Source organism: Oenanthe melanoleuca, chromosome 1, assembly GCF_029582105.1.
Source record: "Oenanthe melanoleuca isolate GR-GAL-2019-014 chromosome 1, OMel1.0, whole genome shotgun sequence".
Classification (NCBI taxonomy): Eukaryota; Metazoa; Chordata; class Aves; order Passeriformes; family Muscicapidae; genus Oenanthe; species Oenanthe melanoleuca.
In genome coordinates, this window is record NC_079333.1 from 91760511 (window position 1) to 91781795 (window position 21285).

A 21285-nucleotide genomic window follows, 5' to 3' on the forward strand; every position below is an offset into this window, starting at 1 on the left:
ACCAAGCTTTCAGGCATGGATTGGGGTTTACAGGCTTTAACCAGACTAAATGCTGCAGAAATGAGCAGCCTCTTTGTCTCCTGCTGACCCCAGTGATTCTGGGACATGCAGTCCTGCTGTTCCCCCAATTGAAATGCACCTGATGTCACAGTTAGACAGTTAAAAAGCTAAACGAGCAGGAAACTAAATTTATAGGGGGAAAAAAAAAGAACAAACAAATAAGGAATCAGATAAATTGTCCCTAACACATAAGGTTCCCTTTAACTCAGTAGTACACTCGGTAGATAAGAAGTAACACATGATGCAGAGACTTTGAGAAACACACAAAGTTAAATTGTTGCTTTCAGGTTTTTTACAAAATGCAAAAGGATTGAAAACACTCTCACAGGAAAACAGCCTCCTTTAACTCAGTCAACGTCTATGGAGTATACATGAGTCTGAGTGAAAGGAAAGTGGTCCCGGGCTTTTGTGTTTGAAGCTAATTTCAAATCCTAAAACATGGCAAATTTGCAGCTACTTAATTAAAAATGTTATAGCTCCCTGAGGCATAATATGTCCTTAAGGCTTCTCCTCCTCACCCTATTTCACAGCTCATTTTTCAGTTAGCTGCTAAATGTGCTGCTCCTCATTATGGGCCTTTGAAGTTCTAAATTTAGCTTTAACCACAAAACACTAATCAAAGAAGGATGCTCACTGTTTTTAACTACAATAGAACAGTGTTCTACAAATGTTTTCCTTTTAAACCAATTTTATACATATTTTCACCCATATCTGGAAACATACAGTCTGAGTGAAGAGCGATATTCAAGAACAACACAAATTAGATCCACTAAAACTGGTTTTTGCAGTACTCTGGAATTCTGTATATGAAAAAGTAGCAAATAATCTGAGTTTAAAAACTCTTAAAAATGCTTGATTTATCATGAGAAACTTCTATTTTGTCTTCTGCTGTAACTACATATATCGCTAATTCAGTAATTCCTATAAACACATTGTTGCATCTAAAATTTTTTTAGTTGAAATTACAGCTTTTCCTAAAAAAAAAAATCTTCATGATGCTTAAAATAATTTAAACATAGGACATTCTCTTATACCAGAAAAAAAGTGTCCACAGTAAAGAAAGAATAGTTAAATCAGTGTACCAGTAAGATCAGTATATCACGTAAGGTCACTTCTATTTTTTTTAATAGAAACATAATAAAATCTTCCTAAGAACTCACTTTTATAGACTTTTAACCTTTTTTATAATAAGGCAACTATCTATTGAGCTGATTCTTCCATTTTGACTAGAAACATTTGAGAAATGCAACAGATCACTTCCACCAACTCAGAGCCATGTTTCAAGTCCAATAAAAAATCTCCTTCTTTGTTCTAGCTTGACTGATTCAGGTTTGCTTCTTACAGATTAATCTGACAGATGGTTCAAATATAGTTTTCAAAATATTTTTTCTTGAATAATTACATATTTTGATATTAGTCTTTTGAACTTCAATCCAGTTACTCCTGGGGAACTACTCTTTTATAAATCAGACTGACTTTCACATACAGAAAAGTCATCTGCTCTAGCAATCCTGCACAAGCATTTTTCACACAGCAACATTTTATCTTTTAAACAAAGACTGTCTTTCTTACACATGGCCAGAAAAGATAGAGTGCCAAGTGGTAGAAATAGCATCTTAGAGGAGGGATATTACAGCATCCTCTGAGAGATGCTATGTAAGTGTGACTGGATAAAGTCTTTAAAGTACAAGTGGAGATAAATCATTTACTCAGAAAAAAAACCTTTTTAAATTTTAATATAGCTATATTGTTAAATGTGTATCCTTTCAAATGAAGGCAAATGCTGCAAAAAGGGTTTTCAGCTGTCTCCTTGAAGCTAATAATTTAAATTAAAGAGACTGCTAGAACAAAGTGAGAAAGAGTGCCCTTGGGCTGACCTACCTCACAGAAGCTTTGGCAATGGTTTTTCTTCAGGTCCCAGGACTCTTTGCAGGGCTCCAGGCACTAGGAAGAATCAGGAGGCAGAGAAGTGTCAGAAAGAGAATGAAATAAACAACCACAAATAACCTTAGTTCTTCTCCAGTTTTCCGGCCCACAGGAAGTTAATAATCCAGTTCTCCTGGGGACAAAATTGTGTCATTGAGTCATGGTGTCAGAACAAGGTCATGAGAAGTCATGGTTAGATTACAAGAAATATTTTCAGAATTTCTTACAGTACAAGGCAATTGACTCACTTGTTTATTACACCATCCTGCTTTCTGTCTTACTGGATGTAGGTCTTAAAACCATTTAACACCATGTTCCTGGATCACAGAGACAACATCAAAAGCACTATTCCAAACTACAGAAAGTGAAATCTTCTCCTCACTGAGCAGCCTAAAGATCAGACAGGCACATTGCCTTCCCAAGAAACTATTTCACCAGCAGAGGTTAAAACACTGTTTCTGTATAAATAGTCACTGGTCTGTTACGAAAATCACTTTATTTCACGTACTAGATTATCATTACCTCACTGTCAGCTTCTGCTGCAATGGTTATACAGAGAGCTGAGATACAGAGCTAAGCTTCACACAGCATAAAGAAAAATCATACTGTTAAGAGCATTTACAACAGCTAAAACATAAATTCAGATTCACATCCAGAAATCTTTTCTCTTCCTCTGATAGACACAAAATTGGAAAATACTAGCACTGTTGGGAGCTAATAACAAATATCTACTCCTCCTGGTAAACGTGGAAAGATACTTAATGCACCAAAAAGAAAGGCCTTTGACACACAATGCAGTATTTTTGTAATTTTCTATAATGCAGAGTACTAGATTGTATCAACATACATTTATGCTATTCAAAATCAAACGAATACATATAGGCTACACCTCACTGGTACACCTGTATCATCAATGTAGTAAAAACAAGAGTGTTTTAAAAATTAAGCATTTTTTGTACTAGCAACAAAGCTTAAAAATGTAATAAAACTATTAGTCACAGAGGCTACATATTTCAGAAAAAATACCATTTAAAAGCATTTTCTTTATATATATTTCAGTATTTTAAAATCAGCTTCTAGCTCTTCAGAACTCACAGTGTTGCATATAGATTAATTAGAGGGATACATTATACAATGTCACTGAAGTCAGTAAATTCGATTAATTTCATAGCGTTGCTCCTCCTGTGGTATAGATACTCCACATTTGAGCCCAATTCCATTGTCATATTTTCCAACTCTCCTGTTCAATGAATGTAGTCCAAAAATTACTGAGGTATAAGTGGTTTAAAGACAAAATCAGAGACATTTTGACCACTCTGTGACTTTGCCAGTGGTGCCCAAGACCACCAGGTTTCTTTAAGGTGTTGGTACCAGTCTTCATCTCCAATGCAAGTAAAGCTCCAGCACCTGATGCCTCACCTGGCTGTCACCCACTTTCCAAAGTCACTCAGGACAGCCTGGGCTACTTTCACAGGTGCCCAGGGCAGGCAGAGACAATGGGCATCCTCGAAGGGAAGATGGACAAAATGAACTAGGGCTGAGCAATACCCTGCAGTCCAACTGCTCTCTGAATGTGTCAAAAAAAGAGATGCTGGAGCCTGTCAGGAGGCCTGCACAGGCTCTTACAGACTCTCATTAGGGTACACATTTACCTAAACACACAAACAAAACACACCTCCCTGCTCCTGCTGTATGAGGAGTTCTCAGAGCATTGGGCTGGCTTGGCACCACGGGCAGCTGCAGAAGCCAAGTCCTTTAGTGGAGCTGTACCATTGTACCATGCTGGCTGAAGAGTAAAAATGTTGCTAACAGAAGATCTGGAAGAGTCTTGCTAAAAAGACAGTTATTAACCTCACAATAGCAAAGATGAGAATGAGAACAGAGAGGTGCATTTATCCTCTTGGTGAACCTGTTATGAGGTTTCTCTAAAGTGGGAAGCTAGAAACATTGAAAGCTTAGATCCAGGTCTCATATGCAAACTGTTGTAAAAACAATAGAATCTAAATGTTACAGATGGAATAATTCTTTCCATTATCATTCACCATTCCCACTGCTCCCAACAGCAAGGTCAGAAATTAATGGCTTATGTTTACAATATACTTTCAATATGTATTGCTGTCCTACAGAACACAATGAAATGGAACTTAGATGATTGGGAGAAAAAAAAGAAACAAAACACCTTTCAATGTGCAACTTCCTAATAACCGGCCACGCATGAGAACAAGTACCTGAAAACTTCATTTGCTCACTATCAGACACTAAGTAGAGAATAGGGTCAGGAATTTACCCAGAGTCAAAGGAGAATATAGTGTTCACCAGTCCTAGAGAGAATGATTTTGTGATGGGTTTATTTAGATATACAAATTCAGCTAATGGAACCACAAGAAAAGTGATTTTGAATCTGGAAATCTTGGCACAGTGGCAGTAAACACAATGTAAAACAGAAACAGGCAGCAAGAGAGAAATAACTATTTTTATATATTTAGTGTTTTAAAGATGTTTTTAAAACAACTTTCTGTTTCTCAAAAATCAGACTGTGAGATGTCTGAAGATCAGAAAATGCACAGCTGCACATTTACCTAGTTCAAACCAGTGAATAGGATGCTACCTTGGTGAAAAATACTAGGACTCTGGCTGCCCATTTGATGAATGTACATAATTTTTTGTCAATTCATTTTATAAAAGTCTATTTATACATTTGTCTCTGCTGTGTTAATTCATGTCCTCCTAAACATTTAGATGGGTATAAAACTAATTGCAAATTACTTGCATTCTGCATATTAAAATGAAAGAAGTGTTTGATTCTGAAACTGAAGTTAGACACACTTTATTAAAGATCCCTGTTCTATTTTTTTAAATCTCCAGTTTAAACATGACTGCATGTGTGACTGTATATTATAAAATTAAATGCTCACATAAATAGGATTATATGCAGTGAGAATTTCAAGAGTGAAGATTCCCACACAGGCAGGTAGGTGAATCTCATTTCCCCCGTGGATCATTCCCAAAGCTCTCTCAAACCCATGCTGGATATCTTGTTACATCTTGACTGATACAAAGGCTTCACATGAGCACTGCTCCACCTGAGTGGCTCATGCTATCTCATGGCACTGCACTCAGCTGGTGGGCACCTTTCCTTGTGACCAAGTGCCACAGATGAGGCACTGCAGGCATTCAGGTATGAGCTATTTCAGGTGCTCACACACCCCATCAGGTCAGGCACCCACTGAACACATCTATCTTGTTTGAAATAAACTATTAGAAGTAAAGCTGCCCTAAAAAATCAGTTAGGCTGAAAAAAAGTTACTAACCTAAAGAGAAGGGTTCAACTGCAGAATCAGTAGGTGTCATATTAGCTTGTAGGTTGATATATGCTTTTCAAGAAGCCTCTGAGCATTCTGTGAGATCCATTTTACGCCACGTAAATTGATCCATTTTACTCTTGCTTCTTTCTTTTCCCTCTCCTCCCTATTAGCAGAATGAATCATCAGAGCACTAGTCATCAGCTTCCTAGAACTCAGTGTGACATTTCAGCTCTGTGCTGGTTTAAGCTGGTACAGAGTTAATTTTCTTCACAGTAGCTAGCAGGGGATATGCTTTGGATTTGTGCTGGAAGCAGTGTTGATAACACAGGGATGTTTTTGCTACTGCTGAGCAGTGCTTACAAATGCTTACATACAGCATCAAGGCCTTTTCTGCTCCTCACCCCATCCCACCAGGGAGGGCTGGGGGTGCAGGAGTTGGAAGAGGACGCAGCAGGGACAGTTGATGCCAACTGATCCAAGGCATATCTATCTATATCTATGCCATATGGCGTCGTGCTGAGAACATAATGATGGGGGAAGAAGGAAGGGCAGGGCATTCAGAGTGATGGCTTTTGTCCTCCCAAGTCACTGTTACATGTGGTGGAGCCTGGCTTTCCTGAATATGGCTGAACACCTGCCTGCTCATGGAAAGCAGTGAATGAATTAATTTTGCTTTGCTCAGATGCAAAACTTTTACTTTATCTATAAAACTGTCTTTATCTCAAACTACAAACTTTATCACTTTTACTCTTCTGAATCTCTACCTCCATCTCATCATGGGGAGAACTGACTGAGAGGCTGTGTGGGGCTTAGTTGTCAGCTTGGTTAAACCACAACCAACTCCTATAATTCAGTTACACAATACAGACTGGGAGAGGTCTACATATCTTCAAAACTTTGAAAGCCTAATAGTTTTCAAAGTCTGCAAACCTAACTGTGAAACATGATCTTTTGTGGCTACCTGGAGTTACTCCTCTGTCCTGGAGTTACTCCTCTGTTTATGTTAAAGAGGTTCTCATGAGAATTACATTAGCAATATATTTCCCTCGCAACTGAATAAACAAAAGGGTTAAATGACAGAGAATGGTTCCCTGTCTGCGTTGCCTGTTTTCTCTCCCGTAGGTCAGTGAGCATCATGATTTGGTGAAAAGGAGTGATTTGGTATTCGAGGATCAAGTCTTAATTAAATTAGTTACAGTTGGGGTTATTCTGTGACATTATCATGTATACTGGGAACCCAGCTGATACTGTCTGAAAGTTGCTAATTGTAGAGCTGGTTTTGAATGAAAGCCAGGTCTTAGGTTTTAAATTGTTAGGGGCTTTAGATTTCTTGAAACATGTTTTTTTGTTGATCTATATTGATGACATCCTCACATGGATTGTGGTAGGACAGATGATAAGGAACAGGTAATGTAGAATTTATCATCTGCAAGTACTACTTTATTCTAATTAATAAATGTTTATATATATATATATACACAGAGAAAAAGAAAAATCCTTCATTTGTAACTAATATTCAGACAGTGCAATCTTGTATTTTAGGGCTAATAATGATTGCTTTGTTTTTTAGAAGTCTACTGCTCAGAACAAGGAAACACAAAATGGCTGGCACAGAAATGAGGGAACAGCATCTCCGCTGGAGGTGCAGTTACAGCTACCTGAACTATTCTGAATCCTCATCAACTGTAAGCTAAAACAATGAAGCTCAAACCTCCAGGTCCTACAGTAACAATTAGGAACTGATAGAGACAAGGAAGAGCAGCCTCATGGCCACCGTGACATTATATTGTAACATACTACACAAGGCTGCACCTGCAGGTTGGCATTAACCTGAGATTAACACCCTAAGAGACTTTACTGGTTAATTCACATGAGACCTCATGGGAAGCAACTTGGCATTAAAAGTTCCAAGGGTTAGGTTGTAGGAATACAGCATTTTGTCTTGAGTTCTAGCATTAGAACATAAGAGGGAGTATAACCTATTCATCACTGATCCCAGTCAAGAGGAATGAGAATTGTATTTCTTGGCAGATTTTGATATATCCCTTATGAAAAGAATAACAAAACTGTATAACAGAGACATATTCTATACGCAACTGAGATTTATTTTTAATAATTCTTATCTAAGGAGGATGACATACAACCTGCAGGTGAAATATATACATTAGATAAGAAATATGTTTTAAAATTACATTTCTAAACCAGCACTAAAAAGTTTAACTTTTGTTTTCACATGCAAGAATTGTGCTCTCAATAAACAGGAAAGTGTTTCTGCAGATGGAACAGCCAGTGTCTCACAGCAGTCCACTACAACATTCACTTCACCAAGCCATGCAGAACATACCTACAGTATTTTCCAGTTAAGAAATTTGGAAAGACATAGGAAAAAGATGTTCAAAATTATATCCATATAAGTAGGAGAAGTCCAATGCACTGGCTTATTTCTTTGAAGCTCTATTTTGCTACTTTAGCAGAGATGTGGCCAAAACCTTGGGTACAGCTCTGCTCACTCAGCCTCCAACAAGGCTTAGAAACACAGCTAGTGAAGTAATTATCTCCTATCTATTACCAGCACTTTGGAGCGTGGTCTGGTAATTCAAACAGTTATTTCAGAGCAGAATGGAACATTTCTGAGAAACTCAACTGGGTGCAAAGTTGAGCAGCATAGTTTAAGCTGCTATAGCAAATAGCTGCATTTGTATTTATTTTCCTTGGGTGTGGAGGGACTGAAACCACACACAGGGACAGGCATTACCACTCTCCACGATTATGCAAACTTACTAGTATCAAATTAGGAGTTAGAGTAAAGGAAGTGTTCAGAAGAGCCAATTGTTGGTTATCAAACAAAAACATGAGCTTGAAACATTTATTTTTCTTAATTGCCCAGCTCATTTCAGTACACATCAGAGTGCCAGTCCCACAATATTAACTGTTAGCAATTTGAGTTACTGAATACCTTCAATACCCTAAGCAAATAAAGGAAGCCTTGTGACCCACAGGATCTGACTAGGAACAGTACCAGTATTTCCTGGAACAGAGATAGGGAAAGGGCTAGTCACAGTATATCAGTTAAGTCTGTCAGACCTTTAAATATACAAAGTAGCATTACAGGCTTTGTTCTGAAAATCATGGCACCAGAAAGACCAAGACCACTGCCAAGAACTTCAGGTCAAATATTCTGGAAGTCCATGTAGTCTTTGTTGCTAATTCCCGAAATTAAACAGAAAGTAAAAAGATGCCAGAAAAGTTGTACATGTACTGAAGGCAAGAATCACTGAAAGTGTTGAAAAAGAAACTGGTTTGATATAAAATATTTGGGAAGTTACTATTACAAAAAAAAAAAAAAAAAAAAAGTCATATCATCCCACTTCAGCTGAAATGCAGCAGTTTCAACCATAATCCTTTCAGAATGAAAACAACTTTCAACTTTGACAGCTTGGTATCTATCTGTATGGCTCAGTTGTCTGGCATGCCAAGTTTTGCCAACAGAAGTGTTTATTTGAAAGGACAGAATAATCCTAAGACTCTTTTCATGTTTCTATTCTTTGTTACCAAGTCAAAATCATGGCCATCGATGTCAACAGAAAATTGGCTCCCAAACATTAGTTCATTCCTGACCAGTTCTTGTCAAAATTTGTTTACAGGATTTTGTACCAGCATATGACATTTCTTTCAACACATACTTTCTTCTCTTTTTCTGCCTCATCGCCTAAAGTTTAACAGTCACTAAAGAACAGTTTGAGCTTTTTGCCTGGTTTTGAAACATGGAATTGAACTCAAATCTCCTACATTCAAGATGAATCTCCTAAACATAGAGAATTTGATTGAGCTTTCTCTCTCCTGTTGAAATTGTTTCCTCTTGTATAAGCAATGAGTTCTTCTCTAGAAGAAAGCCTTAAATGCCAATCTTTCACCATGAAGGGGCATGCCCAAGCAGCACACTGGAGTTCTTCTGCAACGCTTATAATAGGTACAAATAGGTCCAAATACAAAAAATACACTTTCCCAGGGCCATAGCTGTTCCACCATCACTTCTTTGCTAGAGATAACATTCTTTTCCACTCTTCTTTTTTCACATCTTTCCTTCATCTACCAATCTACTATGGACTTAAAACTGTTGTTCTAATTATCCCTATTCAAACTATTGCCTCAAAGATCATTTCCCTATCCTTCTGTTACCTTGTTTCTCTGTGCTGCAATTATTTCGGGTTTTTTTTCAAACCTCTTCCTAGCCCTTATCTAAATCTTCACATTCTGAGATTTCACCTGTCAAGATATAAAGCACTGGCAAAAAGCTACAGAGCAGCAAGTCAAGTGTGGAGCACAAGTGCACACACAAAATATATACTGCAGCAAAGTGCATAAATTATTTTAAATCCAACTAGGGGTGATACACTTTAAAAACATTAAGAAGCTCTCTGTAATAGACTCCTTCTGATAGTGGTAATAGCTTTAATTGCTTAGTGCTTCTTTCTTTCTTTTAATTGCTTTCCTGCTTCTTTCTGTGCTACTGCTTACATATAGACTTCTTTGGCAGTACTTACTGTATTAATGAACAATTAAATGAGCTCCCTGAATTAAACAATATTAGCAGTTTTGCTTCTCTGTCCTAACTTTCTTCAGGCTGCAGTCCTGCAGTGCAGTTTACCAATAAACTGATTTGTCATGTTTGCATCTGTTCTGCCCATCTGTCATAAATCAGTCAACCTTTTCCTTTCTGCTTTTAAAGCTTCTCCAAGATTGCATCTGGAATTTAGACAGTAAGTTCCAACAAAAGTAAAGCAACACAGTAAGAAAATTTCCACCTGTATGTCTCTACTGTTTCTAAGCCACCGTTCCCTGTCACTGCTTCCACGCAGATAGAATATTTATATAATATTTAATATTTTATAATATTTACTGCTAACAACACAAGGCTGTAAAAATGTAACAGCTTTTCCCTTCCAGATATTAGAATTGTGGATGGACTTTCACCTGTTGTTTCCAGCAGTAGTGACAGATAGCTCACGGATAACTTTATACTTGATTACCTTAAAAGTCTATTCCAACATAAATGATTCTATGATTCTTTAAAAAGAAGCCTTTCTTATGTACTAGAACATCTCTCTCATAGACTGCCTTTTCATTTTCTAATAGTTGACCATTTGCTTTAGTGATTACATAATACCTCTAAAATAAAAGTGAGGATAAATATTTTGACAGTTTATATATGTAAAGAATTTCCATTGAGAAAACATCATTCTTTTAATTTTAAACAGACAAGGGAAAGCCTCTTCAAGCTGGCACTTTCCCCTTCCAATCTGCTACAAGGCAGCTTCAGAAAACCACACACAGTCTTGTTATAAACACCATCTTGCTGTGCAACTTAAAGTGTCTGTCAGAGCAGCGCTGTTCTCTCCAAGCAAAGTCAAATTTTTTTGTTGCCGTTTTATAAATGAGTTAAACTAGTGAACTCTTCTGATAACAGATGACTCGCCTTATACATCACCCTGCAAATTCACACATACATTTCTGAATAGGGAGCCGCAACTAAATGTTCTTTTTGCTTGTATCCACCACAGTTCTATGGTTTTATAGACCACCGAACAATCAAAGACCACAAAAAAAGAAGGGAGGCCCTCTTTGTCTAAATCGTTACTTTGTTTCTCTCCCCTGGCTTTCCATTTCCCTCCCAGCGCTACCATCACCATCAGAAACGACATATTCCGCATTACTAAACAGCGAGAGCCATAGGGCTTTTCACTTCTAATTTCACGGCACAATAAAATGCAGCGGTTGTTTCACTGGGGGACCTGAAAAGCCTTCCTTTGTGAGACTGCTCCGACGGGCAGGTTCAGCATCACACGCTGGCAGCGGGCATCTGTGCGTGCCTCTTCACGCAATTATGGCAAAACGGGAGGAAAAGGAGCAGAAAAATAAAAAAGGAGGTTGTCTTGAAAAAAAAAAAATAAATTAATCCCTACTCTGAAGCATGCGACTCACATTCTATTGCCTGGCCTAAATAGTTTTAGATATATCTCTTGTTCACTTCATTGATAGACCAATCATTCTAATAATAGTAAGTCTAGAAAGTTTTCATTGTACTCAGAAGTTATGCTTGCTGCTTTAATGGCAAATCTATTGACCTAAAGTAGACTGATGATACAAATATCTGAGAGGAAGAAAAAAAAAAATCTAAGGACAATAAAATTGGATATTTTAAAATTTCAGAGTATGCCAGCAAGATGATCCACAATAACAAACAAATATGGTGCTCCTACAGTACTTTTAGAATTGCATTCTATTTATGCAATAGAAATATTGCTTAATTCTATAAAAGTAGAAACTATAATTCCATTAATTCCAAGTGCAACAGGAAGAAAAAGGAAAAAAGTTATAGGAAATTCTGACTATTTTTCTACATTTATCTTGGCTTTTCCAGATATATTCCCTCTATACACTGAATGTTTTTCTGTCCCATGTTTAGAAACCCTATTGTATTCATTGAATCTTTTGAGAAGAAACAATGTGAATCCTTTCACAATAATCTCTTCATGTATCTTACCACAGTCTAATGAAACATTAAAATTACTAAAATTCTTTTAGTTTACATGATAATTCATAAAATAAACACTGCTTGGAAATAATTTCATGGTTAGACAGTTTCACATATTAGCTGATGGGAAAAAAATTAAATCTTAACGAAGTAACCTAAAATAGCTATTTTGCTTCAAATTATTTTCAAGTTATTAAAAAATGCCTTCTCTCCTATTATTTTTCATTGCATGCTACACATGAGCAAGGAAGGCTACCATACTAAATTTCTTTATCTCTAATTATTATGGGTTTTTAGGTTATGGTTATGTGATGTGCATAAGCAAATCTAAATCCATAATGCCATCAAAACAGGGGCAAGCCTGAACTGAGACTAGCTCCTACTAGCCTACATCATTTTGATGTAAATGTGCTACAAGAGGCATTCTAGATGAAAAATTGACCAGTTTTAGGTAAGCAAACTTTCCCATTCAGCTCACTCAGTAGACTCATAAAAATCGGATGTCTGGGTTGGGGACTTGGGCAAAAAGAAAAGAGAGAGGAGTCTGTAAACACCTCTTTAACTGAGAGCCTGAACTTACAACAGCTTCAGCCAGCCATAAAACCACAGTCTAAAAACCAACTAATATCTGATTTTCCCTCCAAGGCTGACTAACATTATGGTGTTGAGAGGTAAGAGACAAACTGGCAGCTGAGTTAATAAATAAATAGTTCTGATTAAACTGTCATAGAACACAAACTGTTAAATCAAACTTCAGCCTTGTGCTGGAAGAATTAAGCTGGACATATTTTCCCAGTCAATACTCTGGGAAAGACAACTGGACAATTTCTACTTTCATTTCTACTTCCAAGGCAGAAGACAATTTGGCTGTCCAGACTGTCACATTCTGCACCACAGGAGCACACTCTGCTTTGAGTGCATATGAATGTTATACTTCACCTCTGCAGCTCAAACAGGCATCACTACATTTCATCACTGTATAAACCTAGATTGATAACAGAAAAGCAAAATTCTTCCAAAGCTTTTCTTAAATTTGAAATTTAGCTGACACGTATCACACATCATTCCTAAAAGTATTCTAGAATTGTGACTCAATAGGTATGGGGTTTTTTAAACTTTAACTTGGAAGCTGTGTATTTTAATTAATTATCCACCAATTTCAAATGTTATTCAAACACACTGATCTTTCCTGTCATGAACTGCAATACATAAAGGCAAAGGCTGAGAGTAATATACTCCCAGACATCCTAAAGTGAGCTATCACAGTGTGCAGATTAAAGATGATGAAATGGTCTTTAACACTTGAACTTGATGATCTTTCCAATCTAAATGATTCTATGACTCTTTGAGATGGAATATAATTGTGATAAAGGTGATGATGTAGCACAGCAAAAAAAATGTTAAGTGGGCATTTGGGATGTGTAATGCTTCACCTAGTTTTCTGCCATTCATCTTACCAGGACTCTTAAGCAAGTTCTCAGAGGAATCAGAGAGTAAGATTATGGAAGCAAGTTGGCATTAAGCCCACAAAGAACAACTGTCTCGAAACCAGCACATAGCATAGCATTATGCTGACAGACAAAATTGATAGCTTGCCTTTTTATGCAAATATATGCAAGGAAAGGCACACTAGTTAATGAACTACAGCCAAAGGGTCTGAACCAGAAGTCATAATTCCAGATTAAATCAGCACAGATTGCAGGTGCCCACCAATCTCAGGAACTGACTCCCTCTGATTGCTCAGAGGCATCCTAAATCTCACAGTAAGGCATGTCTAGATAAGAGTACCAGAATGCTCAATGTTGTATAGAAAGCAGGAAGCTGTGAGCTGGGCTGTAGTTACTGTCATTGCAAACTACAAAACCTGACAATCCTGGAAAATCTCTCTTTACTTGAGAGCTCCGCAGTGGCAGCAGCTCTAACTGGATGATATTTTTTACCACATATCTCAATAAAAACATGGTTAGGTTGGGCAGGAGTGATAAGATGGCAGGTCAGAGGACTCCCTGCAATTGGAAGAAAGAAAACAATGGCACAATGGATAAGGGAAATAGAAAAGGGGGTGGAAAAAAACCAGTCCTGAAAACCTTTCTGTGTGAAGTCATCTGTAAGGACTGCAGCACATCCTTGAGGGTAAATTAATGTGTAAACAAATACTGCAGCTTTTCACTCGCAATATTACCATGATTTTTATTTTCTAATAGCTTTATTTTCTCTATAGCTCTTCTAATTAAATCTTCCAGGGATTTTCTTTTATGTTAAATACTCCTTTTGAAACTAAACATCAGGAAAGGAAGTACCAAGGTCCACTGCCCATCCACAGATACCTACATCCAATATAATGGCAACTAGCTTTCAGCTGCTTCTCCTGAAAGCCAAACACTTTTTCTTCAGTATCTCACACCTGCCAGCTATACATGGATGCCTCCAAAACTCTAAAGAAGCTCCAGTGGAACCAGGTGTTCATTTGTAAAAAACAATATGGCCTTTCTGCAGGATTCAGTCTCAGATATCTAAGCTGCAGGAAATGGGAGACAGAGACTGAACCTGTCATTAGCTGGTGGAGATCTCATCAATTCAGTCAATGGCATGTGAAGAACCACACAGTGGATGGCATCCAGGTGATTCCTAAAGGGCAGGAAAATTATCTCTCTGGAGATTACTAACCTGGTCCTTGTTGACAACAGTCTGGGTATTTCCATCACATAATAATTGTACAGAATTCAAAATTCAGGTGTCTGAATATCAAATCCTATCAGTAGTTGAAATACTGTTAATTTGATGGGCATGGTGGAATTACATTTCTCACCCAGCAAATGTAATATTCCAGAACATTCCTGAAAACAGGATACCTCTGTAACAACTATTTCAGGCAGACATTTATAATTTGGTAGCTGTATTCTGTTTCTTAAATATAAGAACACTCATAAAATTAGATAGAAAGCTTCTCAGGAAGAGAAAGCTGTACAAGACAAAATATAATCTGTTTAACCACCACCATGATTTTACATGCCACATGATTTTACTCATATTTATTCTCTCACCCCAATTTTAATTTATATAATTTTATATTGCTGTAACTTTTCAAATATGTTCAAAGATGTTCTATATATGGAACCATCAAGTCTTCACTTATTCAAGCAAATTGTCATTGTCTTTTTATATTTTTTCACAGTACTTCTTTGGGCAAATTGCTAGAGGTTAATATATAAGCACCTTAGGGCAACCATCCAATATTTGTCTGAATAAATGCATCAATTGATAATGTACAATAAAAACTAATTCTCTATTTTCACTAACCTACACAAAGCAGTTAGATAAAGGTTTCCTATTTTACCATTACCATCATGAAAAAGTGTCACTGCCTGGAGACAAAACTGAAACTAGTAGACTGAAAATGTTTACAGGATTACTTGTAACATAAAATAGATATACAGTCTTTACTGCAAATGCCATTGTTACAAATCAAATCAGGAAAAAGCTACCCTTTTCAGGAAATGGCTCAAAAAGTTTTGACCAGAGGTTTTAGATACATGAGAATGAAGTATATTTCAGAATTTGACAACTAAAAACATCTGAATGATGCCTGACTGAAGAAATATAATCCCTCTGTTCTGCATTTTACAATTGCCTAATGGAATGCTATAAAAGTTTGCATGCATCTGGCAAATGTGCTCTTCAAGTATCCTAAAATTGCTTACACATTCATATAGAAACAACCTCAGTATCAGAGATCCAATTTTGTGCTTCAATTAAAACATGCAATCTTCATTAAAATTAGTAGAAGCCACCTAGGCAATCAAGGAGACAGATTTTGGCTCAAAGTATCTTAAGAATAATTTATGTATTTGGCACAAATTCTGAAACAACATTTAGGCCAAGCCACTTACATAAACAATCTTTCTAGTTACATTCTTACAAAAGGCAAGAGCAGCAACAGCTGTCACAGCTCATTGTACAAAAACATTAGTCTCCTTTTAATTTTAACCTCTTAGACTAATCTATACCTGAATTTTTAAAATGCTCTCTTCAAATAATGTCTTTTTTCACTTTATTGCATGAATATTATTTTCCTTCAGAAAATAAAAAAAGTAGCTTAAATATTCTTTTCTTCTAAATTGTGGCCGTTACAGTAGATTTACTTCTTTCATGCATTCTCTTGCTCAGTGTAACTACTGCAGTCCTTTCCAAGCCTGAAGATGACCAACAAAGACAAAAGAATACATCAAGATATTTTCAACATAAGAGCTTTTCCAGCAAGGGAGAATCACTGTAGGCAAAGATGGACTTCATCTCTGCTAGAAAATCTAAACTTATTGAGTATATTTCAGGCTTTAGTTTGGTTACTAAGACACATGATACATACAAAGTCATTCTAATCTAGACGAATCTTACAATACCATAAAATGTGCTCTTAAAGACAGAGCCTATTACAGTTAAGTAGAAACAGTCTGTGGCAGTAAAAGCCCTTTTATGCCATTGTAATTACATCCCTGTAAGTCCTTTGATAGAGGAGTACTGAAAAGCTCTATACTGCCAAACCCACTGCTGATAAAATTTTGTATTTGTCTCCTCTCCTCGACCTGACAACAGTATGACAAAGGTACGGTGTTAAGGTCATTAAAGTATATTTTTAAAGTAGAAGAATACTTCTAGCCAAAAGCCATTATAGATCTGTTCTTTAAAAATGTCACCATATCTCTTCAGACACAAATCCAGTCCAAGAAGCTGAAGAGAAAAAAACATAACAGACTCATCAGTTATGTATTTTAAACTCATTTATTAGCACTAACTGTTCTCAAGTAACTGACTGCACTGCAAATACTACAAGCTTTCTTTTAAGAGTTTTATGGATAGTTTTGGCACATTTTTCCCCTTCCCACTGTAGTAGCAGAACTACATTTCATTTACTCTGCAAACTTCCATGTAATATCTCAGAAGAAAAAAATACTCTGAAGTTTGTTACGTGCCATATCAATATCCAGTGACTCCCAAGGACAATCAATCATTACATTTCCTATATGAGTGTCCAAAAGCTATTTCCCCCATCACAGCATTTTACTGTTTGGTTTTTTTTTTTTTTTTCCTAAATGACAACTACCTTACAGTAAGATTTCTTTTAAAAAAATAAGCAGAAAAGGATATAATATAACAGAATTCATACTATAGAAGATAGGGACATTTCATGTTTGAAAGTGTGTCTTGAAAAACATACGAAAGCAGAAGCAGACTAAACAGTGGAATGCACTTTTCAAGTCTACACAAGGAACACATCATCAGTCCAGAATACTTACCATCCTCTCCCTATATATAAATATGTTTGAGAGTGTGTATATGCTAAAGTTTTTCAGTGCTTTTTGCTTAGTTCCACACACCACCACCACCTCCAAATTATGATAATGCCTTACAGAAGTTTTATTCAACTTCATGCAGATCATGCACAGTACAAGACCTGTCGTGGGCTTTACCTTCCAGTGCCTTGCTTCTTGGAGAGCCATTCCAACCAAGTGCAAATCAAGTGATATGAAAACAGAACAATAGTGTTTTCCAACTCATTCAGTTCAGTTTGGGAATGAGATGGTGTCTTTACAAAGCAATCAGCGAAGGTTAAGTGAGAGGCATACAAAAGTATTAGTCAAGATAAGTCCAGAAACCGCATTCTCACCCCTAGTTGTTAAGCTCTGCGAGAGGAGACTCCAGTCCCATTGTCCTTTACAAAGAGAGTGAGCAAGCAGCTGGCAGAGATGAGCAGGTGTGGCTCCAAGAGCAGCATAAACCAAATCAACTGTGGGCAGAAGCTCTGCTTCTGTCTGGGCCACCCATTGTGTTTGCTCTTTAGCACCTCAGTTTCAAAAGTAACCACACCTTTAGGCTGGCAGTGCTGGCCAGCCTCCATCTGCTCATCTCCTCTACCTGAGCAGCCTCCAGCCACAGGTGTGAGCTGACCACCTTGCTCACTGCCAAGTCAACAGAGCACTGGGATGGGAACAGGAGCTGGGGTAAGGGAAGACTTTCCCTCCACACATCAACTGATACAGAAAACAGCCTTATGAACAGCCAACCCCAAAACAAATTGTGTCTTGAAAATTTTCTTTTTTCCTCATCCTTTTACTAAACTGAAAAATAATTTGAGATTTTAAAGTGACCATTAAATAAATAAAAAATGAAGCACTAATTCTTTTTCCCCCTGCATTTAGAAGATGTGAACTGCTGCCATAATCCTGAAAGAAAAGAGTACTGCATTCTAAAATAATAAAGTATGATTTGCCCTACTTTTGCTAAAGTTCTCAAACACAGACACCTAAATTTTAGCAAACTGAGAGTTAGAAAATTCACTCACAAAGAAACACTAATGTCACCATGCTGCTTATGACTGGTCCAATAAACAAATTTTCACACAGAAAATAAAATTTGTTCATTAAACCACTTTTATACTGTTTAATCTGCTACTAATTCAGGCAAAAAAGCTTATAGACTTTAAGGCTGGACAACAGTGTTTGCAATATACTGTATATAGGTCCAATAAACAAATTTTCACACAGAAAATAAAATTTGTTCATTAAACCACTTTTATACTGTTTAATCTGCTACTAATTCAGGCAAAAAAGCTTATAGACTTTAAGGCTGGACAACAGTGTTTGCAATATACTGTATATAGGTCCAATAAACAAATTTTCACACAGAAAATAAAATTTGTTCATTAAACCACTTTTATACTGTTTAATCTGCTACTAATTCAGGCAAAAAAGCTTATAGACTTTAAGGCTGGACAACAGTGTTTGCAATATACTGTATATATCTCAACTTCTTACTTTATTTTCAAACTGACATATTGACGAGCAAAGTTAAGCTTTTCATTCTAATCTCCCATGTCCCCTCTGAAAGCAAGAAGTTATGGTAATTGGAGAATCTACCAGATTTCAGTTCTGGCCTCTATGGTCTGCAGCAAGAATTTCCAAGTCTCAGCCAAGCCGTGAACTGCCTTTTACCACTCTACAATACCTCACCCTCCATGTCAACTACACTCTTTGCTCTGCATCTTCACAAGAGTTTTGTGCATATGCAACTGTTCTCAGAAATACTCTTTAAAAGAAGCTCAGGAGTTTCTCAAGTGCTTCTCAGTAATATGAAGAATCTAGGCTGAAGGAGAGACAAAAATACCCATCTTTCCTAAAACTGATATAGATAGCAAAAACTGAGTAGACAGCAATAATATGGATGAATAAATCTTTATCAACACTGAAAAGCTTAAAATGGAAGAAATTAAGATAGACTACTGGCCAAATGAAAAACAACCAGAGGAAGGGCAAGAAATTGCATTCTGAAAACTCCATCATAAGAAATAAGGTTTTTAAAACTAAAAAAATAATCACAAGTAGCCAATAAGGCTTAGAATCAAAGTCAACTGACATCAATGATATCTGCACTTACTTCAGCAGGCTTTCAATACAGCTGTAATTGCTTTAATTGAGTCTTGAAAGATAACTCCTGATCATATCATACACATTAAGATAATAGATAGTTGAAAACTGAGACTGTTAATCACAAAAGGTCTTTTTTCCCCATTTGTTTACAATCTCTGTTGTTTGAATGAATTAATTTTCTGTAAATACTTATCCAAGTTTGCATTTTTTTCCTCAGCAGCTTCTAAAGTAAAAGTTTTACATTGTCCAACTCTCCTTATGCAATTTTTGTTCAAGGTGTGAAACAGCTCACCCTTTAAAGAAAACTTGCAACTCTGTCCTACCATTTCTTTCCAGTGCAATCAGTTTTACATTTTATCACTGAGGATTAGTATATCTTTTTTTCCACAAATGAGCACATTTTCAGCAAAATGTCAAAATATTAAACATTTAAAAGCTTGTTTACTAGACTTCAGCAATTTTAAAGCAATTTAAAAAATGTATGCAAATGTTTACATTTTATTGTAAAAATGGGTATAAAGTAGTGATTTTTTTGTCTCATGTCTTCATAGCTCTTGTCTATCCCTTTCAATGAGTACCGAAATTATTGCACAGGATTTAACAGTGAACTTTGTCTGCTGGAGCTTCTTAACAGTACAAAATACACAAATTTCTACAACTTTGCAACTGCATCGGTTTCTAGACCTTTTTACCAGTTTCAAAAACATTGTTTTGTGTTTAAATATTGTGTTTAATTACTAATGTTGCCTGTTAAACTTGATAGCAACTTCATTAGCATAACTTCAAGGTGTTGCATTCACGCATTTATAATAAAGAACTGTTCACAGAAAATGTGTCCAGCTCAAACTACAGTTCTTAATTGCTAAAGTAGATCCAAATTAGCATTCACAGCCTGCATGTCCCTAACAACAGGCTTTCAAGCTGAAAATAATTTGTAATTCAAAAAGGATTTTTGGTCAATGGATTCTGAGCATACAAAACATCTTTGGCACTTAAAAATTCCAAGACCTGTTGAAAACTAAACTTATGAGTTTACATTTTCTTGTTTCCTGTTATTTTCCTCTGAAATATTATAAAATGGTTATATGATTTGATAAAAGTTGGAACTAGTCCCAGACATTCAATTTAAACTAGGTTTATTGATAATATCTGATGAAATCTTAATCTATATTTACAACAGTTCCTTACTTTGACTCCAAATGATGTAATGTCATTATAGTTTAATAAACAGGAAAAGACGTTGAGAAAAATAATCTTATGTAAATTTGAAACACACCAGCCTCCTCTTCAAAACGTTTGTCTGTACATATGTACAGATTATAAGTATAGCTTCTGCAATATGTTTACTCCAACAACAGATGCAGAAAAAATTTAGGTTGATACACTGATTAATTATATAGTTAAGCTGTGACTAGTACCAAATGTGCATAAATTACATGCAATTACATTTTTATGAGGATTTATCGTATATAGCAAGCAATGAGATTTTTAAAAATTTAACAGGACTTTCTTATTACAAAAACAGAAAAGCACATACACAAAAGTTCATACTTTCCCATGTTTGGCTGCCTTTGAAAGTCTAAAATAAGTAGAGATTATATGATGGGAGCAATACATGGTATTAGTATTTCTTAACTGCACCACACTTTATAGAAGCATCGAAGAAGCTCCTGAAATTGCTCTCTAAGAATTTAAAATGTGATTTCCCCTATGAAGTCTGCTTATGATTTGGGCAATAGATGGCTTCTCTTGATTTGCACTGAAGAAGAGTGAAACAATAGACCTGTCAGGTTCCTGTGACAGAAGAGATGCCCACCAGTTTGGCCCTCACCTTCAGTCCTCTCTCCCTCCCTCTTTCCCTCAAGCCTGCCCCTCTAGCTTGATGCCCTCACCCAACATTCCTGCACATCCATCTCCAACTGTATCTGGCTGCTGGATGCAGGGAATCTGACATCACAGGGCAATGGAACCATCCTGCAAGAAGGAAATGTTTGCCTAGATACAGACCTGTCTGTGTGTCTACCACAAGACTGTA

The 21285-nt window shown here is 36.5% G+C and overlaps 1 protein-coding gene across 1 annotated transcript in view; it reads right to left on the reverse strand.

The window, feature by feature from the left end:
* The window catches only part of ANOS1 (anosmin 1), a 126381-nt gene that overhangs the window by 58924 nt on the left and 46172 nt on the right, over window positions 1-21285 (reverse strand). The window contains exon 3 of the mRNA XM_056501306.1: window positions 1942-2004. Within this exon, the coding sequence (XP_056357281.1) occupies window positions 1942-2004 (63 nt within the window). The remainder of the gene's footprint in view (window positions 1-1941; window positions 2005-21285) is intronic.